Raw genomic sequence first — 25,513 nt, forward strand, 5'->3', positions numbered from 1 at the left:
TACTTAGCCTACAAAAGAAAAATGAAAATTTTGGAAAAGTGGCGATTTATTTCTCAACATAGTTTCCTTTTAGCTCGATACACTTGATCCAGCGATGCTCCAACTTCTTTAACCCATCTGAAAAATACGTTTTCTTGAAGTCTGCAAAGTAGGCCTCCGTGGCGGCGATGACCTCCTCATTCGGCCAAATTGGTCGAATTGGACTACGAACTGCTGCCCCATCCACCGTATTTTCCAGATTTGGCTCCGTGCGACTTTTTTTGTTTCCAAACTTGAAAAAGTCACTCGCCGGGCAGAAATTTGAGTCGAATGGTCATCGCCGCCACGGAGGCCTTTGCAGACTTCGAGAAAATGTATGTTTCAGATGGGTTAAAGAAGTTGGAGCATCGCTGGGTCAAGTGTATCGAACTAAAAGGAGACTATGTTGAGAAATAAATCGCCACTTTTCCAAAATTTTCGTTTTTCTTTTGTAGGCTANCGCCCTCGTATATATATTTATTTATACACGTGTATTCGCGAATTTATTTATATATATATACTGTTTGTACTCTAAATATTAGTAAGAATTAACATTACGCAGAGAAGATTTATAAATAAAAATGAATTTACGTAGTAAGCTCTAAATATATATCAGTATCAAAGAAACGTAAGATGATGTAATACATTATGACGTGAAAATGCATTCAAAATGTAACTTCCGAGTTTGTGAAATCTGCATCAAAACTGCAGAATTTGTCGAGATTGCCATCTTTGGTCATATATCGTTTGCACATTCATTGAGAAATAATTCATGTTAGATCATGTGTGTTTCAAATAACGCATAATGTTATATGCAAATATTTATAACCCTGGTTCTTTTTATAATTAGTATTTGCTTATATATATGTATTTTTTTTATGTGCTTATATATATATATATATATATATATACATATTTATATATATGCACATATTTATATAAATATTTATATAAATATGTGCATATATATAAATATAAATATGTATATATATATGTATATATATTTATATAAATATGTGCATATATATAAATATAAATATGTATATATATGTATATATATATATTTATTTATTTATATATTTATATATATATATATATATCAGCACATAAAAATACACTGACTTAAAACTTTTTTAAGTTGCAGCGCATTTTCGGAAATGTCAATGATTACATTTATACAACAGCCCAACGGAGTTTTAGCAACAGTACAGATATCGTATTTGATAATCTACAATGTTGATAACCACCGATATTACACGTTTAAAAAAAAAAAAAAACTTCCAGCAATACTGTAATCTACATTTACGTGACGAGCTTAAAACCGATTTGATGATTTCCAATGTTCCAATTACTAGGGGAGGGAGTTATACTATATGTACAAACATTTATAACATAAACATAACATTACGTAAACATTCTTGATGGAAAGCGTCTGTAAATCACGTCCGGCTAACTTACCATTTGTCTTCATCATTCTCGATATAAAAGGATTGAAATGAAGCAAGATCGGAATATACAGATCTTCTTGGGAACAACGTAAATCTGTGGTATATTCTAGTATATAAATGCCGTTTATGCAGTTATACTAGAAATATTTTCACGCGTAACATCGGCGAATTAATCAAATCGGTCTCATGCTGATCGCACAAACGTAACTGACGAAGTGTTCATGCGGGTCGTTGGATCTTTAGGCCGCTGTCTAAATCTAATCATCGGTAGCCACTGACCACACGCGACCCAGGGTTAATCTAAAACCGAACATCATACAAAACAATGTATATACAATGCGCATACTTTCATACCGTCCGGTACAAAAGACATACTGTCTCGTTACTACGTAACTACGTTGAATCTGGACATGGTTTCCAAAAACCGCGAAGTTCTTCACAGACTTTTCAGAGTTGTGAGTGTTTTTCTTCTCCTTCTTCTTTTTATAATTTAACTTAACGTACGTACAAAACATCTTCTACCGCATGTGCCTACATATATATATATACACCGTTTTAACTCTTGTAGCTTGAACGCTTCTCAAGTATTCTTATTCTTGAACTCCGTTTTCACGCCAGACTTCTCGCCCTTTAGATTCCTTTGGTGAATTGGCGTGAGGAACACTAGCTATTGGTCCGTCGCGGTCGTTGGAAGCGCGCTCGTATCTGTACTGCTACTTTCCACTATAAGCATTACAGTCTCGGCCGCGCCCCTAACACATTCCACCTGATGGCTCGCCCAATCTTTACGTTGGCAGAACGTAGAACAGTACGGTGTGCGTCTACACAGGGAACATTCCGCTTGCGCCTCTCGATTGCAGTTGGCACACTAAAGAAGAAACGTGCGAATTAGTAACTGCGATAACCAGAGAGAGAGAGAGAGAAATTCTGTGTTGCGTATTTTTTGTAGCTTATAGTCCCGGTCTACAATAGGTATTTTAAGCCTCAGGAAATTAACCAATCACAATTAATTATTCTCCTCACATTCGACTGTGATCGGTCCCAATTTCTTAAGGCTTAAAGCACCTATTGTAGAGCAAAATTTACCTTCTTGTTATGCGTATCAGGCGCCGGTTGCAGTCCTACGGTCTCGATAACGTCCGTCCGTCCTCCGAGTTGCGCGACCAGTGCCTGCTCCCTCCTCTGTTGCCTGTACAACTCCTTCACTTCATCCAAAGCACGTCTAAAGTCATAAGCCAGCTTCAACATCTTGGCCGACAAATCGTCAAATTTCTTGAACATATCGTCGCCCTGCCCGTTCTCGATCTGATGCACGTTCTGCACAATAGGGTCCTGCTCCTGGGGCTGCTGCACAACCAATCCGCCGTCCGTTGAAACGAACTGCGGCCAGACCTCCTTGTCAGGCACGACGACTTCATTGTCGCTCTCGTCATTATTGCTACCATCCCGCGAGTTTTCCTGCTTGTGCTTGCGCAAGGGAGCGCCCTCTCCGTCGGACGTGTCCCTCCTTCTCCGACGTTTGTACGGGGTGAACAAACGCACTGGACCTGTCTAAAGAAAAAACGAACTTTCATGTCGCTGATGTTATTCAATATTAGTTACAAGAAACCAGAACTGAGTACCTGATCTTGAAAGATGACATTATACTTCATTTGAGATACAGACACTTCAATGAGTTACTTTTAACATCACAATGTGACAGTAATGTGCTTTAACTAGTACATCATGTCAGAGCAACACAGTATACTGCGAACACAAGTGACGAATGATTCACTTACTGCATTGTCATCGTCGCAACAGGCAGCGCAGGTACAGGAAGTGGCGTGGGGTTTCAAGATCTGTTCGTCGATAAGAGTTTGCAGGCTCCTGCCACCGAACCGAATACTTCGCTTCCAGTCTTTGCTAGATGCTCTCCCACAGAGGGCCTCGAATTCACTGGGTGTGTACCAATCTGTACCAAGCTTAATACAACGTCCCCTGCCGCCAGATCCAAATCTGCTTTTGTGCAGTTCAGCATTTGTGTTTTTACATCTGACGGGCAGTATCGCTAAGTTAGCTGATTCGGACCAGCTGTATATCTGCTGGGAGCTAGGTGTGGACACGTGGATTTGTTCCGATTCTGTTTCATCCGTGCTGTTTTGAATCACTATATGAGTAGCCTTCAGCTCACCGTTCCAACGCAGGGGATCCGTGTCCTTGTCACCACGCGGCTCACAGATGAAGCCGTTGTCGACGCACAGCATCTGCCGGAGCTGCCCTGGCCCCGAGTGCAGCTGTAGAAGATACACTCTTAACGCTTAATGGTCACATATCGGATCATAGGATCGGACAAATCCAGATCTACAATAGATGTAGACGAGTTCACAATTGATTATTCTTCTGCAATACGACTGTAACCGGCCAATTTCTTACGGCTCAAAGCTTACCACACCTGTTGTAGATCGGGACTAAATTAACTTCTTTTCTGAAGTTAAGTTAAAAGTCAATGGCCTGTGCATTAATTTACTCAAGTTAAAAGTACCAAAGTAACCAAAGCCAAAACTAAATCGTTGAAAGTCGAGCTAAAATTAAATTATACAAAACTACCAATATAATTTCGAAGAACAGTTAGGTTAGGTTTATATATATATTTAGTTTCGTACGATTAACTTTTAACTTGATTAACCCAACCCCGTGTACATGAAACATGCCATGCATGTGTGGGTGCGTATGCATGCGCGCGTTTATATACACATATGTCGAATGCATCACGGAAGGCCGTATCGCACGAGGACGACGATTCCGGAAAGTACAAAGGGATCTGAATCACGAGAGTGCGCGAACTGAACACCGTGGGGAAAAAGAGCGCGGCGTTTCTCGTGTTATCACCACCATTATCATCATCATCACCAGCAACAACAACGAGACGTCCTCGCGTTAGACAGGCGCGCACTCCCACTCGTCGCGCTCCTGGATGATCTTAACTCGCTCGGAAAAAAAGCAGCATCACGGACCGTTCCATTGGCGAGCGAGTTCGCGAGATTCGGCACACAGCACGCACGCACGCATGAATCGCGGAACAGGACGCTGCCGTTCGGCTCCGGACGTACTTGCAGCTGCTCCGGCGTGATGACGTTGAAGGTCGTGCCATTGGTAGAGTTAGCTACGCCGATGATGGAGCCCACAGGCAGGGAAACCGGCACACCGACCCCGGGAACACCAGGAACGCCCGGTACCGTAGTGACGCTCGCCGTGACCGCGACGGGATGCGCCTCGTGCTCGCTCGTTAGCGCGGCCGCCTCCTCGGTCTCGCTCGTCAACGGTTCGGACATGTCCGGTAGCACGGCGACACTTTCCGATGTTTGGCTCTCCTCCATTTCGGCTGTTCTCGCCTCGCCTCGCCTCTCGCGCCGCTCGCTCGCTCGCTTGCCACGCAATGGCGTCGGCGCACGCTCCGTCCGGCAGCGCCGCAGCGCGGTGTCCGATTCGTTCAAACGCCGGCGGACCGATAGATAGACGAACCGAGGCCCTCTTTCTCCCTGTGTATGTGCCTGTGCACGTGAGCGCCCCGACGCAACGAGAGGAACGGGGAATTTGAAATTTCGACTTACGGACAACCGTGCCACTCACAATCCACGATGAAGGGACTGTGGGAAACACCGTCGAGATTCTACACCTCCGGACTCGCCGCTTACAGGGCTCAGTAAGTGAGTGGAAGTCAATCTTCAGAATGTTTTAACGGGCATCGATGTACAAATGAGAATCAGTCCGGATCAGATCGGTAATGATCAAAAGCTTGATAAGTGTTCCACGGTGACAGCAGAGGATCATTACGAAGTAGTGAAAATGGCGATCCCGTTTCAACCAGGGAACAGTCATCTTGTTTGTTTCTAACGCATACGATCGCGAACACCTGATGTGCTTCGTGTGATGTCTCCCGTTTCTTAAATACTTTCTTGGCTTCTCATTCATTTGGAAAAGTAGCGAGTAGATCTATATTGATAATGTCTCTGAATAATAATAAATCATAGAGCAAGCGATTCATGCGAGCCCTCTTCACTCCCGCGACGGGGCTCTCCTATTCTCACGGAGTCGGATGAGTCGATGGCAAAATGCGGGAAAGTAATCACTCCCGGCATTTTTCACGGGCGACATGACGCGAAACGATAGAGAACGTCAGCTCTGGTAACACCACGTATCTCTTGGCCGTCTCATTAGGATCGATCTTGCCACACGCTTCCTCATTCCGCCCGTGTGTATTTGTACGTGTAGCTCCGGCGAGGAAGATCGCGAGATACATGGCTCTCCGAGAGCCAGCGTCAACATTTTCCATTGAGAACATACGGCGGATGACTGGTGCGACCGAAAATGTCGAGCGAATGTTGGGTAATGCGATACAAATCAATCGAGGAATACATCGCGCTAAATTCGCTTTCATCTTCCCCAGGATTGCCCGGGCCCTTACAGGACGCGTACTCATCCTCGCACGCGTTGCTTCATCCGCCCACTGGCCAATCGCTTCCGCTGATCGACCGGTCTTGTCGCAGCAGACGACGCCGATGGAAACTCAGTAATTGCCTTCGGCGTACATCATCCGTGACATACGAGGCATACAACTCGCGAATTACGAACGCACAATCTCGAGCGCGTTCAACGTCGGGAAAACCGTCCGTCGTTGGCACGAGACGTGCTTTATAGAGCGATTCTTTTTTACTGTCTTGTAACTGGTTGCACGATCAGTTCGCGAATAAAGTGTGGAGTTTAACGCGTTCGAGATTTAACGTTGTCTTTAACTCTAGTTGGCTAGTTTTCAAGTTTTTAACTCGCCATATTCCGGTCGGTGAGACTATTTTCATTCTTCAGTTTCTTCTTGAGCAGTTCTATTTCAAGATTACGACTTTTGTTCTGAAAAATCTTCCAAAGAAAAATTTTATTTATTTCCTCTTTTTCTTAATGGAGTATATTAATCACTTGATGCTGTGATAATATATTACCGATCGATCTCACGCGATCGTATATACCGCAGGACATTCCCTCGTCGAGAGATGCGCCGCCCACATACTCCTCCATGCACATCGGTCTGATATCGCGCTCGGACGGACGATCGTCCATCTTCCCGATCAATGATCGACCGCCCACCGTAGCGCGAATTCCGCCGCCCTCTTATGCTGAAGCTCAAGGGATTAACCTGGCAACATCCACGGTGGATCCGTCCGTCACTTTGTCCCGTAAACCAATTTCCAAGTATCTCGATATATCAGCTTTGAGAAACTTAATCCGTCAACGGCCATAATTATTTCCCAAACATTTCCGATCGAAACGGGAAACTTGCCATTACCCAGGTAAAACAGAATACGTCACGATAACGTCGAAATTGATCGTTTCATTATAAATTTCAATATCTTTTATTTTTCAAAATTATATATTGAACTTCATTTGTTACCGGAGAAAATCCTCTCGTGAATAAGTAGACAATAATAATAATAATAATAAATGATAAAGAAACGAAAACTCAGGTCGCTCATTTTCTCGTAATTTTCACGTCATCATCATTCCCCGTTCTACCTGGGTGAGTCATTTTCTCACCGAGAAGAATCGTGCATCAATGTATACTAATATCGAATTCGTTTACAGCGAGCGCGAGGAGCTCCTGGCCGAGGGTGCCGACGACGGCGATATGCCCCCGATGCGCCGGGCTGATCATCACCACCGTGATAGTACGTCGCTCCACGTACACCCACCTCACCGCCTTGACGCTCTTTCTGTTCGGGTGAGTTCCGTGCGCGTTCACGCGCCTCTCCGAGAGCCCGTGCGAAAGTGACGGGTGAAAATTCCATTTCGTGCACGCGCAATTAACGTCTCTCAACGTCATCACAGCGCGGTCCTCGTGGGTTACGCGCTTCAGTCGCCACTTTTTTTCATTCTCGCAACTTTTCTCGCGACTTATTTCCTCTCTCTCTCTCTCTCTCTCTCTTAGATGCTGGCCGTGCTGCATGCTGCCTTACTGCATCGACTCCTGCAACAACACGGACCATTACTGCCCGCTCTGCCACGCGCATCTCGGAACTTACGCGCCATGGTCGTCGCGTCCAGAGGACGATTTAGAAAGGCGGCAGCGTGAGGCACGGCGAGGAGGATAATGAAGATGGGATCATTACGCTTGGACGCCCCGCGTCGCTCCTGACTCTCTTCCCGCAGGGTCATTTTATAGAGCGAGCGCGGAAATCGCGGCGTCGTCTCGGCGATCATAATCGTCCCCGGCGCCGAGAAAGCGGAGCGTCCATCTCTCGACTCAGGAGACAAATACAATGCCGTTATCCGTCAATTAAATTTCTCGACTTTCCCTGAAATATCCCCGCGTGTCACCGGGCGACGTCTCCGCGCCTGACGGACACCTTCGGCCAACTCGGCCGGTCTCGGACGACGATTTGCTGCTTGGTATACAGACCGTGTAAACGGTGTCTCCGAATATATTGGACTTCACACCTCGGCTACGAGGGAGTCGTTCTCGCCCGGTGAGATGCGCGACAGTCCGTCCGCCGAGAATCGTCACGGTATCGCACGGCTCGAGTTGTACAAGAGTGGCTGAAGCAGGCGGTTCGAGGAGGACCGAATCGCCGAACGCTCGAGGAGGATCTCGCCGGAGATGAGGCGAAACCGCCTGCCGATCGCGCTGCTTCTCGTCTGTTGCGTCGCGCTTCACGCCGACGCCTGGAACAATCGCGGCAGGCACAGAGTCGCCGACCGCAAACGGTTGTGGCAGACGAACGACAGCGGCCCCGGTCAGCGGACGAAGCACCAGTGGGAATCGCCGAAGTTTCCGAACAATCGGACCCAGGTCGCCAGGCAGAAAAGACGTAAGAGAATAATGGCGGTTGGGGTTCGATCATATAGCAGATGTTTGCAAAAGTTTCAGCCTTTTTTCCTCCCCGCAAGCTTTCTGCTTTGTTTTCGCATAGTCAAGAGACTGAAACTTTAGCGCACATCTGATATTATATTTCACACTTCTATACTTTCCAGTCTTCTCGTTGTTCACGCTGGTGAAGTTCGACAATGGCATCTGCGGCGGCTCGAACGGAGAGAACGGCACGTGTATCGCGGCGGCGGAATGCGCTCAACGCGGCGGCGCCTCCAGCGGCGTTTGCGCGAACGGTTACGGAGTCTGCTGTATAGGTGACACTAATCAAGTTTGACGTTTGCGAAATGCGATCAATTCGCAACCGCTGCTATGTCGCGCCCGCACAGAAAAGTACTGGATTCAAGTAATTAATAATTACTTCGATACTCTTTAGCGAATCTTATTTTACCTCAGGTCGAAATTTCACTTGAATCTAGCATTTCTTTTTTCCGCGTATCTTTCGACACCGCTCTTTCGTTTATGAAAAACATTAACGAAACAATAATTATTTAATAAAACAGTGAAACGATAAATAAATGTCTGACCATAAATATTTGCGCGGATCGCAGTCACGATGTCCTGCGGCTCGATGACCAATGACAACAACACGTACTTCGTCAACCCGAACTACCCGTCCTCTTACGACGGCATGAACTCTTGTCAGATCACGTTGGTGAAGTCGCATCCGGATGTATGCCAATATCGGTGAGTGACCGGGGGCGAGTCTACATCTCAGGATGGAAATTTCTCGAACATATTCCTCACGTCGTTCAATCGTCGTTCCCCGTTTTACCACCGCAGATTGGACTTCCCGCAGTTCAACATCATGGGCCCGGAGACGACGAACAACGTCTGCACTTACGATCAATTCATCGTTTCCGGCGGCAATCCGGTGCCAACGATATGCGGTAATAATAACGGGAATCACAGTGAGTATCTCAAAATAACCCCCCCCCTTCCCCCCCGCTTTCCACATTGTCTTCCTCCGAGACAACGTGAGACGGGAGAATAAGAATAATCGCCGTTTCATTCTCGACGCGAGCTAAATACTTTTTCTTTCCGTCTCTCCTCACAGTGTACATAGACACGGGCGTCGGGCAGACGAATCCGATCACTCTGACGTTCGTCACGAGCGGCAGCTCGTTCCCGCGGGCGTGGAAAGTCCGCATTTCGCAGATACGGTGCAGCACGATCTACCGGGCGGAGGAGGGCTGCCTGCAGTACTTCACCGGAGTTTCCGGTCAGATCAAGTCCTTCAACTACGATCCCACGGGCGGCCTGCAGCTGTCGAATCAGGACTACAGCATATGCATTCGCATGGAGAGGAACTTCTGCGGGATCCAGTACATGGCGTGCATCGACGACGGTGAGTGATCGAAAGGATGACCGTAAGATGACGAGATGCTCGCTTCATTCCGTATTCCTGAGGGCGATCCGTTCGTTTGTCGCAGCTCAAGTGATGATGCCCGCCGGCGTGGCGGCGGTGGGGCAGATAATGCGTAGCAACGCGTTCACATTGACCGGGAACACGCAGGCCACGCAGATCGCGTCGATGACCGGGGTGTCTTGCCTGACCGATTGGCTGGCGATACCGTGCGCCACGAACTCCGGCAGGATGTCCACGGCGCCGCTGATATGCGTCGACCGCTTGTGCGGAGGCACCTTCAACGCGGAGACCCAGAACCTGAACAGCTCGCCCGTTATCAGTGAGTGTTCGTTCATTTGTTTCTAGCAGCTGGGGGAGAAAATTCCCCCTTTCTTTTATAAACAGAAGGAAACGATAGAACAAAGAAAAAAGATATTCACTTCTTGGCGAAAAATAGCTGAAGTAATAAAATTGGATTGGATCGAACGGAAATACGTAAAGTGACGAAGAAGGCGGGAAAATATTTACTGGCGTATCTGTGAGCAGCGAATTTAGCATGCGTGTTTCTCAGCATGCCGTTGCCCAAACCTTGGATAACCAAGCAATTTGTGCCGCTCGAGTGATCACGCTCGATCACACTCGGTTTTCAGGCACCGTCAAGCCGTTCCGATTGATCTTCCACACGGACAACATCGAGGCGCCCGGCGACGTCGGGAACAGAGGCTTCTGTCTCAACTACGTGCAACAACCCTGCACGACGAAATTAAGATGAAGGCCATCGCTTGTACAAAGCACATACACATAAACACACATACATATGCACACACGCCGTTGAGTACAACGGGAAGAGCAAAAACGTAAGTTTGCAGAATCTCAATTTTTATTTCGAAACTTTTTAACACACATATCTTTACTCTTAACTACGTTGAATATACGAAGAGTTCGCATTAGAAAACGACTGATAGTTCAGTTTTATGAAAATGTGCTGTCGTACAAATCAAAAGGTACCGACGCGTACCTTTCCCGATAGAAAAAAAAATAATAATTAAAAAATAGAGACGAAAAAGGAGAGATTGAGAATCCGTTTCATCGGATGTACCGCGTTACGCACATACACACTCGCGTGTAGATCAAAGAGCAATCGCATAGTCGCAGGATACTACGAAAAAAAAAAATCGAGCTGGACCGGGAGAGACGCGCATCCTTCTTCGGACCTTTGACAGATATATCGTGTATAGTAATTACAGACGAAACCGATATTGCACACGAGAAGTGTAACAGTCAATAAAATATCGAGAACGATAAAGGGACGGTAAAATTACATCGTAGATTATTATTATTATTATTATCGTGCTACCGTAACCGTTTAGTCAATTAACTGTACAGAATAACAATATATATAGCGGTAGAATATATATATATATATATTACGATTAGAACACACGTATATAATTATATTCGCGCTTATTTTTTTTTTCGGTTTCTTTTTGTGTCACGAACGTCCGCGCCGAGTCGATGGACTCTTCCGATCCGGTGAAAGTGGTAAATTAATCTAACGTAACTTAAGTTGACGCTATAGACAAATGTGTACATATGCAAGTTGACGCTATAGACAAATGTGTACATATGCATTTATACATATAACAAAAGCAGAGGTAGCTTTCTCCATCTCGTTCTCAGGAGACGACGAAACTCCGGTGATATACTTGAAACGGTCGTAATATGGTAATATACATACATGTGTATATATACTATGTGTGTAAGAGTATGCAGAACGACGCTACTGTTTTCTTTTTTTCTCTTTATGTATACACGTAGTCGCGTCAGAAGACGGAAACAACGTTAAAACCACAGATTACAGCTTAATCTCCGTGTCATCTCATCGCGTGATATATCACGATCTTCTCTCTCTTTCTTTCTCTCTCTCTCTCTCTCTCTCTCTCTCTTTCTCTCTCTCTCTGTTTCTCTCGTGATTATCTTATATCGATCGAAACGTTCTCTATTCGAAAATACGAATCAGAATATAACATATCTCGCTGTCGAGAAGCGAGCCCGCGTTTCATTCTACGAAGCCTGATCCATCACAGTTGCAGTGAATTTTCGTTATGAGTCTTCCAAAGAGATCGCGCGCACATATCTTGGTATAATACTCTTTTATCGCTCACATTCAATATAATCCAATATAATCTGCCTTTTAAACAGCTAACGTTAATATACATATATAATATGAAAACTCGTTTGTTCCCCCTCGATGCACACAATGAACTTGCGTGCGTGGAAAGTATCAACACGCTGACGAGACACGCGGCACACACGCGCGTACCTTTCGATGATTCAACGTTATCGTGTAAAAGGTGTTGCATCAACATTCGACTCATTAAGACGGCTTGCCTGCCCAAAGGTGCGCGCTTCCAGATGATAACTTCGGATTTGTCGATATGGTCACTCGAATACCTTTCCAATAAAGTTATATAGTTACATAGTTATAGCGTTCCAAATTATCATAATTTCAATTTAAGTTATTCCGTTTAACCCCATGCTTCTTCATGTTTATACTTTTAAATATTTTATACATACAATGTTGGGTTCCTAACCGATCCGTGATGCGAATCCGTTGAAATTATGATAATTTGGAACGCTATAATTTCGTTAGAAAGATATCTGAGTGACTATATCGACAAATTCGAAGTTATCATCTGAACGCGTCCACTTTTGGGCAGGCAACACGTCGTAATGAGTCGTATGTTGATGCAACACCCTGTACGGTTATATCATTATAGCAAATAGGAGGTGTTGCTCGTTCACTTTCAATCGTCTCGTACTTTACGAAGGAAATAATACTGCGAATTTTCCGAGAGATCACCCGCCCCCCTCCCCTCTATACATTTATACACTTATAACACATTTATACACTTATAACACGATCTTCCTTTTTGCGAGATAGGTCGTAGAGACGTCATAAAGCGCATGTACCGGTGATCGAGTGAACAGTTGATGCGTAGTTATCGCTAGCAAGAGTTGCCGATGTTGGACCAAGCAATCGTCGCAGGCCGCTCAAGTATGAACATTTCACGCGTAGCGCGCGTGACGTATAAAATTAACGGTAATATCCTTAAGGCTTGAGGAAAATACCCTGGATTGACGAACGACTGAATTGCTTTCCATTTTGCTCGACGTAAAAGTGCAATTTAGTACCGTGGCGAATAGGCGAAGTGTCGCAAATTCATTTCTTCTTCGTCTTTTTTTCTTCTCTTTCTTTCTAAAGCCGTTATTGGTCGATAACAGTTTCCTTTTGATCGTGCATATCGCCGAAATTGACACCGTGGAAAGGACTGTTCCCTTAATTGTTAATCAAATTGCCATGACTGTGCTAAGAAACGGACTTTCTTTCTTTTTTCCTCTTCATCGTGTGACCGATTATCCGCGTGGAAATTACATTAAAAACCGAGTTTATCGCGAGATCGATCGCCCTCCGTATAAGACTGGCGTTAGTGGCAGTGCGAGGTCTGATGCAAGCGGCTTGGTAATCGACTCTTCAATCTTCCCTCACCGACTCCGTCGTACGTTCCCCTTATTTCGCTATTTGATTCTCTCTCGTTTTTTTTTTCCTTTTGTCTTTGCTCAATCAAGTATACAAATATACATCGTATACCCGACGCGAGTGAAAGTATCGCCGCGCGCCGGCGACAGTTTCACGAGAAGGACACCCATCGCAAACGCGCGAAACTATGATTCAAATTCATTCTCGAACATCATCGTAAAGCCGTTCGCGTCACATTCTACACATGCATATATAAACATATGCTATACTCTTTACAGCATGTAAACGCATGTAAAATAACGTTGTAAGATTTTCCAAAAATACGTTTCAGTCTATGCTGTGCGCCTCCCTCCTCCCCTCCGCGCCCGAGTCAATCGTGAAAACGTACGTACGTCGTAATTTCTTATCTTCGCGATTATAATATACACGTATACAGCCTGTCGAGTGGAAAATCGTTGAGATTGGTCGAATATTGGCAACTCTTTCTCTCTCTTTCTCTTTCTTTCTTTGTTGTTGAGATGTATACACAAGCGTGTCAGATATATGGATATAATTTGCCGAAAGGAAACTCCTTATCCACGACCCCGCAAACAGGATCCCGGGGGAACGATCGTTCCGTCTCTAGTCCCGCGACGATCCCCCAATGCGCGATTATTCTTTTGGTAAAGCTTTCATGAAGTAAGTCAGCATGTCGATCGGCAGCGGGAATACGATGGTGGAATTCTTCTCCGCCGATATCGTGTTCAGTGTCTAGAGTCGACGGCAAACGAGAGGTATGAGAAACACGCGCGAGGGAGAGCCGCGTGTCGCGAATCGATCGTCATCGATCGTCCGACTGATTGACGTTCGATTGAAAATGATAAATCGGAGGTTTTTTTTTTAACCGTTTGAGTGCCACGCGTCTTTGCTGTTTCCCCGTCCAAACGTGCCAAGGAGCGCTTTTTCGTTTGTCTTATTCCCCATCCAGAAATGCCAAACGGCGCGATAACGCTTGTCTTATTCTCCGATGATTGCATCCAAATATTAGATTGCAATTAAAATTCGTTCTTTTATCAGTTTTCTCATTATTTCATTTTTACCTAAAACGGAATGAAAGTCGCGCATCGACAGAAGCCGAGCGTGTGCCGGTTATCGGCTTCGCAGCCTAGAACGCTGGTACACTTTTCGAGCGAAACAGAAAAGCGCAAAATCGCTTCTTGGCACTCAAACGGTTAAACGACTCTGCTGACATTTAATCAAGAGTTGAGAGGTTTTTACGGGCCGATAAGAGCGCATAGTTGTCGCAGTGCAATTAAGTAAGTATTTTAAGGTAAACTACTCGCAGGTATTTATTGTATAGCGTACACTGAAAAAAAATTGCGTCAACGTGAAACATTCAAGTAATAATTGTTTACAGAATTATACTGTACGTACGTTACAGAATAAGTACCTCTGATTTACTTTAAAATACGCAAGTAACAGAGTGACGTCAGATGACGTTATATTGACGTCAATATGACGTCTCTGACGTTAATATAACGTCAATATAACGCACTCTGACGTCATTCTGTTACCTGGGTACTTACTTAATTGCATCACAGTAACTGTATATAGGTTTTTATTGGCCCATAAAAATGACAATCCAACGATAAATTGTTCTTTACCTGCAAGTAACGAAGTTGCAAGGCAGCCGGCGAGTCGCCAATCACCTCCGACGCCTCCCTCAGAGCCCTGCTGGCCTTCTGTTCACCTTCCGCGGCGATTACCTGGCGAGAGATTGTCGTCAAAATGATATAAATGTCCCAGATATGTTAAGACGAATTTCATTTCATCGACTTCTTACTTTAGCGCGCGCTTCACGCGCTGCCTCGGCCTCCGCTGCCATGGCTCTTTGCAGTTGAACGGGCAACCGCACGTCCTTGCTGTAAATATCCGCGCGAATGGATTCGCCGTTTCTTACGTAACTGCGCGTGCATATCGGGTCGATGAAAAAATTCAGCTCGATTCTCGGCCTTCTTCGATGCAAGGTGGAGATGAATGGATTCCATTCATTTTGTCAAATAAACCGAGGAAAAAGTTGCCGTCGTACGGAAAAACAATACACTTTCATTAATGGTGGAACGTTTATGGACGTAACGACAGCGATGAATAATTTCGTTGAACGCGTCAAAATGAATTCTAACGCGGGAATCGAGCCGAATTTTCCCACTTAATAATTGCGCGAACGATCGACCCCCTATACTCACATCTCGACCCGCTCTACCTTGATTCCCCAAGTATCGGTGGCTTCGTCCAAGGCGACCTACGGCCGAAAATACCACCCGAGCGGGTGTTTTAAAGCACGATTAGTACACAAGCAATTTGTTCCACTCGACGAGATATCGTTAATGCATATTTCAACCGGGGCATATTTTTCCCCCGCAATTAAGTCGAATCGAAATTCGCCCGAGCACGCTCACCTGCATGTTTCCCGAGATCGTTTCGCGCTCGCTCAATATCTCATGAAGCGGTCGCGTTCCCATGGTGTTCCTCAGGGTGGTCTGGGCCAGGAGTCTCGTGCTGTGATGCGCGTTCTCCACATTCGCGATCGAGATGGTCGCGTTGTTCACGCGGTAATAAACCACCGCGTCGACCGACACGGTGACGCTGTCTTTTGTCAGAACCTGAGCGAACATCGTGAATTAGAAACGCCTCTCCTAATGTCCGCCTGTCGGTCGATAATTCGCGCACGGTGCGCACGAATTAGCGATCCCGGTGGACGTACGTTGCTCCGAATAAGTATCCACCGTAAATTTAAAGAGCGGCACTGCTTCCCGAAAAGTCATATAATATGAAATCTGAATATCTCGAGATTATTTCTCGAGATATCGGGATTGTCATTTTTAATATGATTTTATTGTTCCTAGCACACATAATTTTTGTTCTTATTCGTTAAAATAGTTAAAATTTGTTTGAAGGAAAATTAAATTAATTTAATTAGTTAATTAATTAAATTAATTTTCTTAATTAAATGAATTAAATAAAAAAATTAAGTGAATTTAATTAATTTTCACTTAAAGATCGCTCCAAGCCTCAACAACGTGAACTGTCTCGTTGTACAGCCGGATGCGTTAATACACAAAGAAAAAGAATTCTTCGGACTTAATGAAATGTCCTTAATTGAGATAAATATATCCTTTGGAGCAAACAAACGGATGTCTTGAACGTAACAATTTTTTCTCATACTTGAGGAAATTGTCCCAATTTTCAAATATAAAAATTTCGATCTTTCGGAGCAACGCGTGTCCACCGTGATTCTCATTCGCTCGCGACTCGAGTTACCTCCTGCGGCGGCACGTCGTAAGTTCGCGTTCGCAGGTCGACGCGCGCGTAATTGTCGATACACGGCAGGATGAAGAAGATACCTGAAAGCACGCGTACGATCAGGATTCCCCGCGAATTCCCCGATAATTGACGGCTCAATAATTGCTCAATAAAAAGTAAAAGTAAGACAGAGAGAGAGAGAGAGAGAGAGAAAGAAAGATAGAGAAAGGGAAGGAAGAGCGGCTCTGGAAGGACGTTATAAATATCCACCGAATTATTCAGCCCTATCGATCCGGAAAATGTTTACAACCGAGCGATGTAAAATATTCTCTCACGCGACGATGCGCCTCACGTGGCCCAATTAACAAACGAATTACGCTCGCCACGTGTAAATCTTACCGGGACCCTTGGCGCCGCCGGACAGAAGACGACCCAGCCGAAAAATGACAGCCCTCTCATATTCCTGCACGACCTGCAAATTCAAGCCGCACCAGCGGCACTTTTAACCATCATTTTCCCCCGCTACACTTCTCTTAACCGACACGCCAATTATCCACGCGACTGATCAAGAAATCAACTGCGACTCCCGTTGGGGCGATCGACGCGAATCGATAACTGCGTTCATCGCGGGATTAATTATTTAATGCGAAACGACGCGAGAGAGAAAGAGCGAAAGAGGAGAGATTTCGCGCTGATATGAGATGCGCCGAGCCGCGTATATGGCGTGTTAACGAAGCGAGCGCGTGACGGTCGTTATGCGCCCCGATGCATATCACGCAATGACCCGCGATCTAACAATAAGGTCACCGCGAGAGAACGACTGCGAGCGTTCCGTGCGAATATCGGTTTATAAATGCCTGGCCGGTAGTTATAGTTACGTGGGGCTAACATTGTTTGTTGTTTAACCCTTTGTGTGGCCAGTGGGAAGTATACTTCCCGCCTTTCTCCCTTTTTTTACGATTTACTGCTCACAGTTTAATGAAAGCAATTATGATTTCACGTTTTTTTGACATATTAATTAATACTTCACATATTTTCCATGGTCTTTATATCCGATTGTTTATTTCTAATTATTTATAAAGAAGTGAAGTTGAAAGAAAGAGCGATTTCCACGAAAAAAGTGTGGTTTCTTGGAAAGTGTCTGAGATGAAAGGTTGAAAATTTTACTGCCAAAATATAACGTATATTTTTTTCCCGAATTTTTCGCACACTAGATCTTTTATTCAAAAAATTACTCGTCTACTGTGTGAAGATAGACATTTTTTTGAGAAGATCCGACACTATTATCTTTCTGTTAAAAAGTTGAAAAAACTGAAAGTGCAATTTCGTGCCACTCTTGCACTAATTTACCTCTATATAACAGCCATATTGGATCTGCCATTTCGAATCTTTGAAATCTGACTTTAGATTTGTAAACAACGAGAAACATAAAATTGCAAGATTTCAGTCAGGTGGAAAAAATGTGCCACATAAAGGATTAAAACGGCCGCGCCCGAGCCGCTGCTAGCGGCGAGATCTACTGTGTTCTCGAACGATGAATTTGCTGTGCCTGGCTGTTGGACGCAGGAAGCTCGAACCTCACCTTGAAACAGACGAACAGGGAGAACGGCATCGTGACGATCACTATGATCCACGACAGTACGACCAGGATGTTGCCGCATGTCGTCGAATCGCTCCCCGCGCTGTCGTCCGCTGCAACAACGAAAGACGATACATAAGGACGGCTCATTAATAATAATTAGACGTAACGTGCAGGCCTCTCCTCGCTGCATCTATGTGCCGAGAGAACACTGCTATCACTCATCGGCCATAAATAATTTGCAACTCGAAGTTTAAAAGGGAACGAGAATAATGTTTTGAAATAATTATTAACCCATCTCGTTCCTCTATTCCTACGTAGGAACAGCAAATTCATCTGTCTTCCAAAACATCATTTTTTTTTATCTATAGTAAAGGTAGATTCCGGTAGGCTGAATCTCGTTACTGAAATATAGTTTAGACTTTTGCCTTTTAGAAAATAATCTCATTTGGTCACCACCCATCCTAACCCTCCCTCTACCCCGGCGGCAACTGGAAAATAACCTTGCAAAACACATACTTTTAATTCATTGTCTTATCTTTTTAATTAAATTAATTAAATTAATTAAAAATAGTGACAAGTGGAAAAACAATGAAATATTGGTGCTGTAAGCTCAAGTCGTCGAAAATGACGGTTCGCGTTATGATTCACCAGGTGTACGCCAGGTGTTACTCAAAATAGACGTTTCGACTATTTCCCAGAGAAAGGAGAACGACTGATCGAAAAATTCTGATTTTAAGTCTTTCGAGTTCCTCGGATCCGACGAAATCAATTTATCTCGACGTATACATTTATATATAAATCGGAAAAAAAGTTTCATGTAATTTCTCGCTTCCGAGACGCGTCGTAATTCAATATAACTGGGAGTAGCGTAATTAAATTAAATTGTATCGAAGAACTGAAACGAAGAGTATTGGAAGGAGTCGATGAAGAGAAAGGAAAGAGGAGCGAACAGGTGGAAAACTAATTAAACGACGTCGCTCGAATTTTCACTACGACGACGACGTTTCGGTCTAGTTCCCAGTTATATCACTCGTCAGGCAAGCAGGCAGGCAGACCGGGAGAGTCGAATATTATCGGACAGCACGTGTCATCCGAAACTTAACATCAGATAGCGAAAGACGGCGACATCGGCAGACGTCGAGTATGCTGTAATTGTCACCGGTCGCGGCACAGGCCGCCGATAATGTTGACTTTTTCTACTACAACGTGTCAGCGCGATAATGTCAGGGAGTTCCCGACTTTGACCTAACTTTTACTCTCCCGCCAGATAATCGGGCGCCCGCTTGGGCTACAACGGTCATCATCCTTCGACTTATCTCCGCGAGATCGCGGACGCCTCTTTGAATATCCAAAGAGACGGCGCTCTCTCATTATCGGACGAAATTGAGTGGTCGAAATAATTCAGCCGAGCGTACTAATTCCGTACGCGCAGATTACATCGATTCGTACGTTTCATTATGAATGAAGGGGGGGGAGGGTATAAGAGGACGATAAGATTGTAGGTATTGCGTGTATATACAAGGTGTCCCGAAACCAACGTATGTCCTTAACGAAAATGTCGAGGCATCAATAGCTTCCGAAATACGAACGACCGAAAAAGCGGCTTCTCGCAAACTGAACTTCGAATGACCGGATAGATGACAATATTATTTTCTTCGGTTAGTTTCAAGGACCTTATTTTTATAGTTTACTTGTAGTTTTAGTGACAAAGATATGTTCTATTGAAAATTAAAGATCTTTATTGAATAAGAGCACCTCCCTCGACATTTTTGTATTTGAAATTTCGTTTTAGAACATCCAAAAGAATCTGTCATGTTAAAGACACATTGATCTTCAGGAAACCTTGTATTTAAATTCCTATTCTATATTTAAATTTCTCGTGCACGCAAGTATCGTTAATAATTAACGGAATGTCCCAACCATTGAATACGGTTGTCTGATTATTCCACATATGTGTTGCAAATGAAGGAACCACGCATAATGGTCGAAACATTACGTTATTTGCGAAATGTATCTGCGAAATGTATACGGAAATTTAAATACACACACATGGCCGGCAATCGCAATCCTTCGTTCTCCCGTCCTTAAACTTCATTGCTCATATCGCGTATGGTTTTCTCGGAAAAAGAATTCTCCCCTCTCGTGAAGGTATGATGACTCATTCATTCGCATAATGAAAACTCGCGAACTTTCGCAGACAACGCTAATGTGCGTCATTACGCGGAATACGAAATAATTTCGTGCGAAGGGGCGCGCCCTGTATAATTCCCCCTTCCCCGGCATGTTGTCATCGTTCTCGTCGCTATAGGGACAAAGAGTGCATTGTACAGTATTCATCGGATTAGCAATCGTTCAAACAGCGACATCACCCAGCGATATCATCGTGAGGGGCTAAAACGAGTCATCAGTCTTTACTATAATTTAAGAGAAACCGCTTTTCTCCATTTTTCCGCAGAAAGAAACCAAAAAATCCTTGGAAAGAATAAAAACAAAAACATTTTTCCACGTTCTTTGCGGAGAGGAACCGGAAAGAATCGCGGAAAAATTAAAAAAACCGGGCTTTTTCCCAACCTTTAAAGCTACAATGATTCAAGAAAAAGTTTGGCGGAATTTACCGGGCGGAATGAACAAGCCAGACGCGTTTTGATTGGAGGAAACGAAATTTCTGGATCTTATGGTCCAAATTTGGCACTCATGGTCAGAAATTCCGTTTCCCTCGACCAAGACGCTAATTTGCTTTGTTCACTGTCTGGTATAAACTGAATCGAATCTTTTCTATCGTGCATAGTCCTCGCTGAACGTCGCCTACATATGTACATAGCACGAACCAGCCGTGTGACATATGCGATACAATTAATCTAATCGCACGGGGCCGCGTGCGTTGTTGTTTTTCATCGCGGAAGTGTATGTATTGATATGCATCGAGGAAAAAACGTGCGCGCGCGATTTTCTCTTTCTATGTGTAATTAATTTCCTGCGCGGTGATAAATAAATCAGAGGCGCGACATTCGAGCGAATCAGCGGCTAACGTGACAACTGTTGCACGCACGTACGGATTACTCCGGATTACGAGACCCGAAGGTCACTCGTCTCGAGAGGAGAGAGAAGCGAATCCAAGTTGCTTTAATCGCTCGTGTCAAATCGGAATTCGCAATCTCCCTCCCGTGATCTTGGCAATTCCGTAACTGCGCAGTACATTGCGCTGCGCAATTTGCATCGCAAATCCAAGTATATTATTATTTTACCTGAGATTTTTCTTACACATTCCCTGCTGCTTTAAGTCACGTCGCTCAATACGATTATACGTTTCAAACGGGTGTGATCTAAAACGGCAGGGAGGAAAACGTGTAAAACGAGCTTCAGTCGGATGAGTCATCTTAAGATGTTTATGCGCGTAAAAATAACGCACTCGGATTATCCGACGTGCAGCTTTGCTTAAGGCGATCTCACGAGGATACTCACGCGAGAGCTCAGCTATACCTGCGTATACCTGTATATCAGTGAGCGCTCGCAATTGTCATTGATCCTACCGATGCCTTCGGCTGCTTTACGAGCTGCCGATCGATATACGTACGTCATACGTGCACACACAACCTACATTCCAGAAGTGACAACTCCGCCGGAACGCCTCCGATCACCTGTGCGTGTACGACTCAACGGCGATTCGCGAGCGCGATTGAAATCGCTGCGCCACGGAGGGAAACCTAGTGGAAAAACTGACGAGATCGAGATCGAGATTACTACTCCGCGTTTCCGATCCGAGACGCGCCGCCAGCGCGACCCCCCTTCGGATCTCCACGCCGCGGGACGGCGTTTTCTCTCCGTTCGCGTCATCCGTTTCGCGAATCGCGATCTCCGCGAAAAAAATCCTCCCTGACACCAGCGTCCTCATCGCGATCGTGATCCTGATAAACTTCCTCGCTCTGCCAACGTCATTCGCGAAACACGACTCCCCCTCGGCTCGCGTCGTCCGATTCACAGCTCGAGTTCGCGAAAATCGCCACCTAACGACGTCACACACCGACAGTCACATCCCCGATATCACACGCGTCGTCCCGACGAGGTCCTTCGGGACCTCCCCCGCGTCGAGGATCTCCTCGCTCTCGACTTCATTCGTTTACCGTCCGTCATCTCGAAGCGTCGTCCGCCGGGCTGCCGATCCTAATTTCTGCCGCACCAGCTCTTCACCCGGGACAGGATTGGCGAGAAAGGCGCGCCGTCTCGCCGAAGGTGGTGATCAACGTGGGGAAAATATTGCGTCACAGGATCGTGGGTTCAGTCGGGACGGAAAACGCGGAACCGGGGTTGCGCGCAGCGCGTTATTCACCTCGGCACGGTTCACCGAGACTAAACGCCTACACACACAGGCGTGTTTCTCTCTCTCTCTCTCTCTTCCTCTCACCCCAGTGAACTCCCATGGTTCATCCCTGTCTCTCGGTCACCCTCGGCGAAACAGCATGCGCGGGATGCGCGTAGCCACCCTCGCTGCTCGCTCACTGCGCTCTCCCTTCCTTCCTTCCTTCCTCCGGCCGAGTCGCTTTCATCCCCCGCTTGCGCTTCATCTCCACGCTTATCCACCCTTTCCTCCGGTTCGTCCGTCCGTTCGTTCTTCTCCCTTTGCACCCTCGCTCGTTTTCCTCTCCATTCGCTCTTCTACAGCAGGCCCGGCTACTCTTTATTCGCGGATGACGACATACCTGCGACAGCCTCGGGTAACAGATGATGCGCCCTTTATCGCTGGGAAAGCGGATTAGATCGTCCTCGATATTCTCTCTTTTCGGCAAATATGTGCCGAGGGAAGGAGGGGCGGCCGAAAAAGGAAACTGGCGGTTTATTTCGGTCGTCGCCCGAGTTTTACGAGTTTCAACGTGACGGGAGCCGTCCGCTTCTTTATTCTCTTCGAGGCCGTTCCTTTTTTCGTAATTAATTCGAGTTTCATCGTCTATATTTTTTACTAGTTAGTAATTAGTAAAAAAAATCTTTTAGTAATTAAGTATACGGCTATTTCCAGACGTTAAAAACTAATGATTTTGCTAACGATAACAGGTAATATTAAACGTCTGAAGTTAGCCATACATTCAGTTAGTGATAGATTCGGGCACCCGGGTAATCGAAATTGCTAACGACCCTAATATCAATCTTCCGTAAGTCGCAATATTTATCATTCACGATCGTAATGTGTTTCACAGATACACCAATTTTCTCATTACTTTTCCTCTACTTCTTGCAGCAATTTTTCTTTCATTAGCACTTGGCGCTAGACTAAAATATATGAAATATGTAAAAAGTAGCAAAGAACAAATTGACAAGTATTAGAATATCTGTTGAATATTGCGATTAATGGAGGGTTAATATACAGTTAATATCAGTTGATATTATTTGTGGAAAGATACATCCCGAACAACACGTCTTTGAAACGTCTTTTAGACATTTATTGTCTAAAAGACTTTTTTGAAGCGTTTTTTTTTTTTAGATAATCTTATTTCTAAAAGATGCGTTTACGACGTTTTAGGACGTTTCAATGTTATCTGGGATGTTCAATCGTGTACTAAACGTACGTTCGTTCTTTCAATCGGCAATCGTACACGAAGAATCAGCTTTAAAACCTTCAACGCTAAAACTTATTTTTTTTTTTAATTCCCAGAGTAACATTTTATTTGCGCTCCCTGTTGACCGTAACGTGACATATTTGATTCCTTATTATAGGATAAGCGTTATGAAAATTCAAAATGGCGCTGGAACGTCCGTGTCTAGGCTCTTGCTGGCTTATAAATAATTTATTCTTCGATAAAACGAAAACAAAGCCGTTATTACTTAATACTTGGAAATAATCGTCGTTGCTATGAAATGCGACGGAGTCGGACTCGACAATCGAGTTGAATTTTCCGACCGACCCTTTCGTTGTCAGAAATTTCGCGTGTAACTTGCGCTGCTAGAAAGCGATTCGATCGCAGTTCTGCCAGACTTTTTGCACAATACTGACGCTGCGCATGTTGCTTCGTCGTCGTGTCTATTTACGTAGTCGTTCGCGATGCTTATCACCGTATAATTAATTGCACGTGCAAAACAGCGGCGCTATCAGATAGGACTGTTACGTAAGATGCGCGATATGACGCTTCGCGAAAATTTCAAGGAAAAAGAGAATAGAATAGAGAAAGAGAAAGAGAGCGAGCGCGAGTGGTGAATGCACGAATTCCGTCATTTGTCATCCGTGGAATCGGGACTGCGATCGAACTTCTCGTCTCTACACGATACGGCGCGTTCCGGTGTGTCTCCGTTTGATACCTCGTTCGATATATCTATTTCCGCGAATAACGCCGCGAATAAAACCGGCCGGTGCGCTTATAGCGGGTCTATAGAAAGCGCTAAACGCGCAAGGTGAATGCTAAAGCATTCTCCAAGTTCACGTGTGTCTACACGGGGCGTCCCAGACCTAGCGAGCCACTTTCCGCCTTTCTCGATCTTCGACCGGCTCGAAGTCGACTTTTCCATCGGTGGTAATGTTGCAAGAGGGAGGTCTTTGCTCGAATGGAGCGCAAAACTGCAGTCTGTATAGTCGGTCACCGGACGGTTGCAACAGTTTTTTTTTCTTATATACTTCAAATCAAATGTGTAATGTTTTGACAGCTGCCTGACTATCTACCGCGTATGTTCATAAATCCTAGGTTCGTTTCATCGTATTTTTTGTGTTTTCTGAAGTATATGAAAAAAGAAAAGCTGTCGCAACCGTCCCGCAACCGTCTATGCTCGTTCCATCGCTCGCCATTTTCTACGACGCTCAACGCTCCGTTATCTTGTTTTTTATTTCCTGTCATACAATTCCGCGTATTATTTACGACTCGCGGAACAATCGTCGTCTCCTGCCGAAACAATAAATTCTTATCTACGAGACGATAAATTTCATTTCGACAAAGAAGGAGGAGGGCGAGAGACTTTATCGGGGATATTGATAACAGCGTTCGGTCTTCGCAAGCTGACCTCCTGAATTAGCGATATAAACGGAAATAGAGATCGTTACTTTATCCGCTGCAGTTGTTCTCGCGTGTTCTGTCCGCAGTATCGAAATCCCAAGCGAGATCGCGCTGACGACGAAGTCTTCTGATCTAATAGAGCTTTATGGCTGTGCCATATTCGAGAGCTTTACTGACAGAATACTCATTCTTCCCGCAAAGTTTTCGTCTTATTATTTCTATTTATCTTGAAACAATATTTTCTCTAACTAATATTTGCTCTGCGTTTCTAATCGAGCAAATATAATTATTTGCAAAATTCGATCGGTCGTTTCTCTAAAGCACGCCATTTAAATTTCATTAACGTCGGCTAAAGAATTCGCAGAGGGATATCGTCCGGTCGGAAATATCCTACATAATACGGGTTGGCGGTCGATCGTGCGGGGGGG

General features: G+C 44.9%; 4 protein-coding genes across 14 annotated transcripts in view; 2 read left to right on the forward strand and 2 right to left on the reverse strand.

Annotated features, from left to right (window-relative positions):
* Positions 1 to 1,088: 1,088 nt before the first annotated feature.
* LOC106745776 (deformed epidermal autoregulatory factor 1 homolog) lies at positions 1,089 to 5,163 on the reverse strand. The gene is made up of 4 exons (XM_014621689.1): positions 4,556 to 5,163; positions 3,245 to 3,739; positions 2,553 to 3,017; positions 1,089 to 2,334 (listed from the first exon to the last, which is right to left on the reverse strand). Exons 1-4 carry the CDS (start codon positions 4,820 to 4,822, stop codon positions 2,134 to 2,136), a joined length of 1,428 nt encoding a protein of 475 aa, XP_014477175.1. The 5' UTR covers positions 4,823 to 5,163; the 3' UTR covers positions 1,089 to 2,133.
* On the forward strand, positions 5,071 to 7,598 carry LOC106745779 (lipopolysaccharide-induced tumor necrosis factor-alpha factor homolog). 6 transcript variants are annotated; one of them, XM_014621698.1, is made up of 4 exons: positions 5,071 to 5,152; positions 5,893 to 6,673; positions 7,080 to 7,215; positions 7,423 to 7,598. In XM_014621698.1, exons 2-4 carry the CDS (start codon positions 6,514 to 6,516, stop codon positions 7,583 to 7,585), a joined length of 459 nt encoding a protein of 152 aa, XP_014477184.1. In that variant the 5' UTR covers positions 5,071 to 5,152; positions 5,893 to 6,513; the 3' UTR covers positions 7,586 to 7,598. The 6 variants fall into 6 exon arrangements, with proteins under 6 accessions (XP_014477184.1, XP_014477181.1, XP_014477183.1 ...); XM_014621695.1 differs by having other exon boundaries at positions 5,081 to 6,015; positions 6,472 to 6,673; XM_014621697.1 differs by having other exon boundaries at positions 5,081 to 5,831.
* Positions 7,599 to 8,069: 471 nt separating this feature from the next.
* LOC106745775 lies at positions 8,070 to 18,108 on the forward strand. 4 transcript variants are annotated; one of them, XR_001374549.1, is made up of 8 exons: positions 8,070 to 8,302; positions 8,466 to 8,618; positions 8,913 to 9,048; positions 9,145 to 9,272; positions 9,419 to 9,709; positions 9,795 to 10,049; positions 10,360 to 10,566; positions 17,973 to 18,108. XR_001374549.1 is itself a non-coding variant. In XM_014621686.1 (7 exons), the coding sequence occupies exons 1-7, from the start codon at positions 8,092 to 8,094 to the stop codon at positions 10,479 to 10,481; spliced, it is 1,296 nt and encodes a 431-aa protein (XP_014477172.1). In that variant the 5' UTR covers positions 8,070 to 8,091; the 3' UTR covers positions 10,482 to 13,039. The 4 variants fall into 4 exon arrangements, 3 of the variants coding, with proteins under 3 accessions (XP_014477172.1, XP_014477174.1, XP_014477173.1); XM_014621686.1 differs by lacking the exon at positions 17,973 to 18,108 and having other exon boundaries at positions 10,360 to 13,039; XM_014621688.1 differs by lacking the exons at positions 8,070 to 8,302; positions 17,973 to 18,108 and having other exon boundaries at positions 8,533 to 8,707; positions 10,360 to 13,039.
* LOC106745777 (band 7 protein AGAP004871) overlaps positions 10,728 to 25,513 on the reverse strand; it is a 17,641-nt gene continuing 2,855 nt past the window's right edge. For 2 of the 3 annotated variants that reach the window (XM_014621692.1, XM_014621690.1), the window contains exons 3-10: positions 18,115 to 18,224; positions 16,932 to 17,004; positions 16,551 to 16,633; positions 15,689 to 15,892; positions 15,476 to 15,531; positions 15,073 to 15,151; positions 14,894 to 14,995; positions 10,728 to 14,000 (exon numbers count right to left, since the gene is read on the reverse strand). In XM_014621692.1, the coding sequence (XP_014477178.1) occupies positions 13,902 to 14,000; positions 14,894 to 14,995; positions 15,073 to 15,151; positions 15,476 to 15,531; positions 15,689 to 15,892; positions 16,551 to 16,633; positions 16,932 to 17,004; positions 18,115 to 18,224 (806 nt within the window). In that variant the 3' untranslated portion in view covers positions 10,728 to 13,901. Of the gene's footprint in view, positions 14,001 to 14,893; positions 14,996 to 15,072; positions 15,152 to 15,475; positions 15,532 to 15,688; positions 15,893 to 16,550; positions 16,634 to 16,931; positions 17,005 to 18,114; positions 18,225 to 22,235; positions 22,462 to 25,513 lie in introns of those variants that run through there. The other variant, XM_014621691.1, reaches the window with a different exon arrangement.

This window comes from Dinoponera quadriceps, unplaced genomic scaffold (assembly GCF_001313825.1).
Source record: "Dinoponera quadriceps isolate SergipeBrazil2010 unplaced genomic scaffold, ASM131382v1 scaffold1658, whole genome shotgun sequence".
Taxonomy (NCBI): domain Eukaryota; kingdom Metazoa; phylum Arthropoda; class Insecta; order Hymenoptera; family Formicidae; genus Dinoponera; species Dinoponera quadriceps.

Coding starts and splice junctions, on each gene's coding strand:
- LOC106745776 (XM_014621689.1), bottom strand. CDS start 4,822: ATGGAGGAGAGCCAAACATCGGAAAGTGTCGCCGTGCTACCGGACATG. Junction 3,740..4,555: donor TCACGCCGGAGCAGCTGCAA/GTACGTCCGGAG, acceptor TATCTTCTACAG/CTGCACTCGGGGCCAGGGCA. Junction 3,018..3,244: donor GTTGCGACGATGACAATGCA/GTAAGTGAATCA, acceptor TTTTTTCTTTAG/ACAGGTCCAGTGCGTTTGTT.
- LOC106745779 (XM_014621698.1), top strand. CDS start 6,514: ATGCACATCGGTCTGATATCGCGCTCGGACGGACGATCGTCCATCTTC. Junction 6,674..7,079: donor TCCGTCCGTCACTTTGTCCC/GTAAACCAATTT, acceptor ATTCGTTTACAG/CGAGCGCGAGGAGCTCCTGG. Junction 7,216..7,422: donor TTGACGCTCTTTCTGTTCGG/GTGAGTTCCGTG, acceptor TCTCTCTCTTAG/ATGCTGGCCGTGCTGCATGC.
- LOC106745775 (XM_014621686.1), top strand. CDS start 8,092: ATGAGGCGAAACCGCCTGCCGATCGCGCTGCTTCTCGTCTGTTGCGTC. Junction 9,273..9,418: donor TAATAATAACGGGAATCACA/GTGAGTATCTCA, acceptor CTCTCCTCACAG/TGTACATAGACACGGGCGTC. Junction 9,710..9,794: donor CATGGCGTGCATCGACGACG/GTGAGTGATCGA, acceptor CGTTTGTCGCAG/CTCAAGTGATGATGCCCGCC.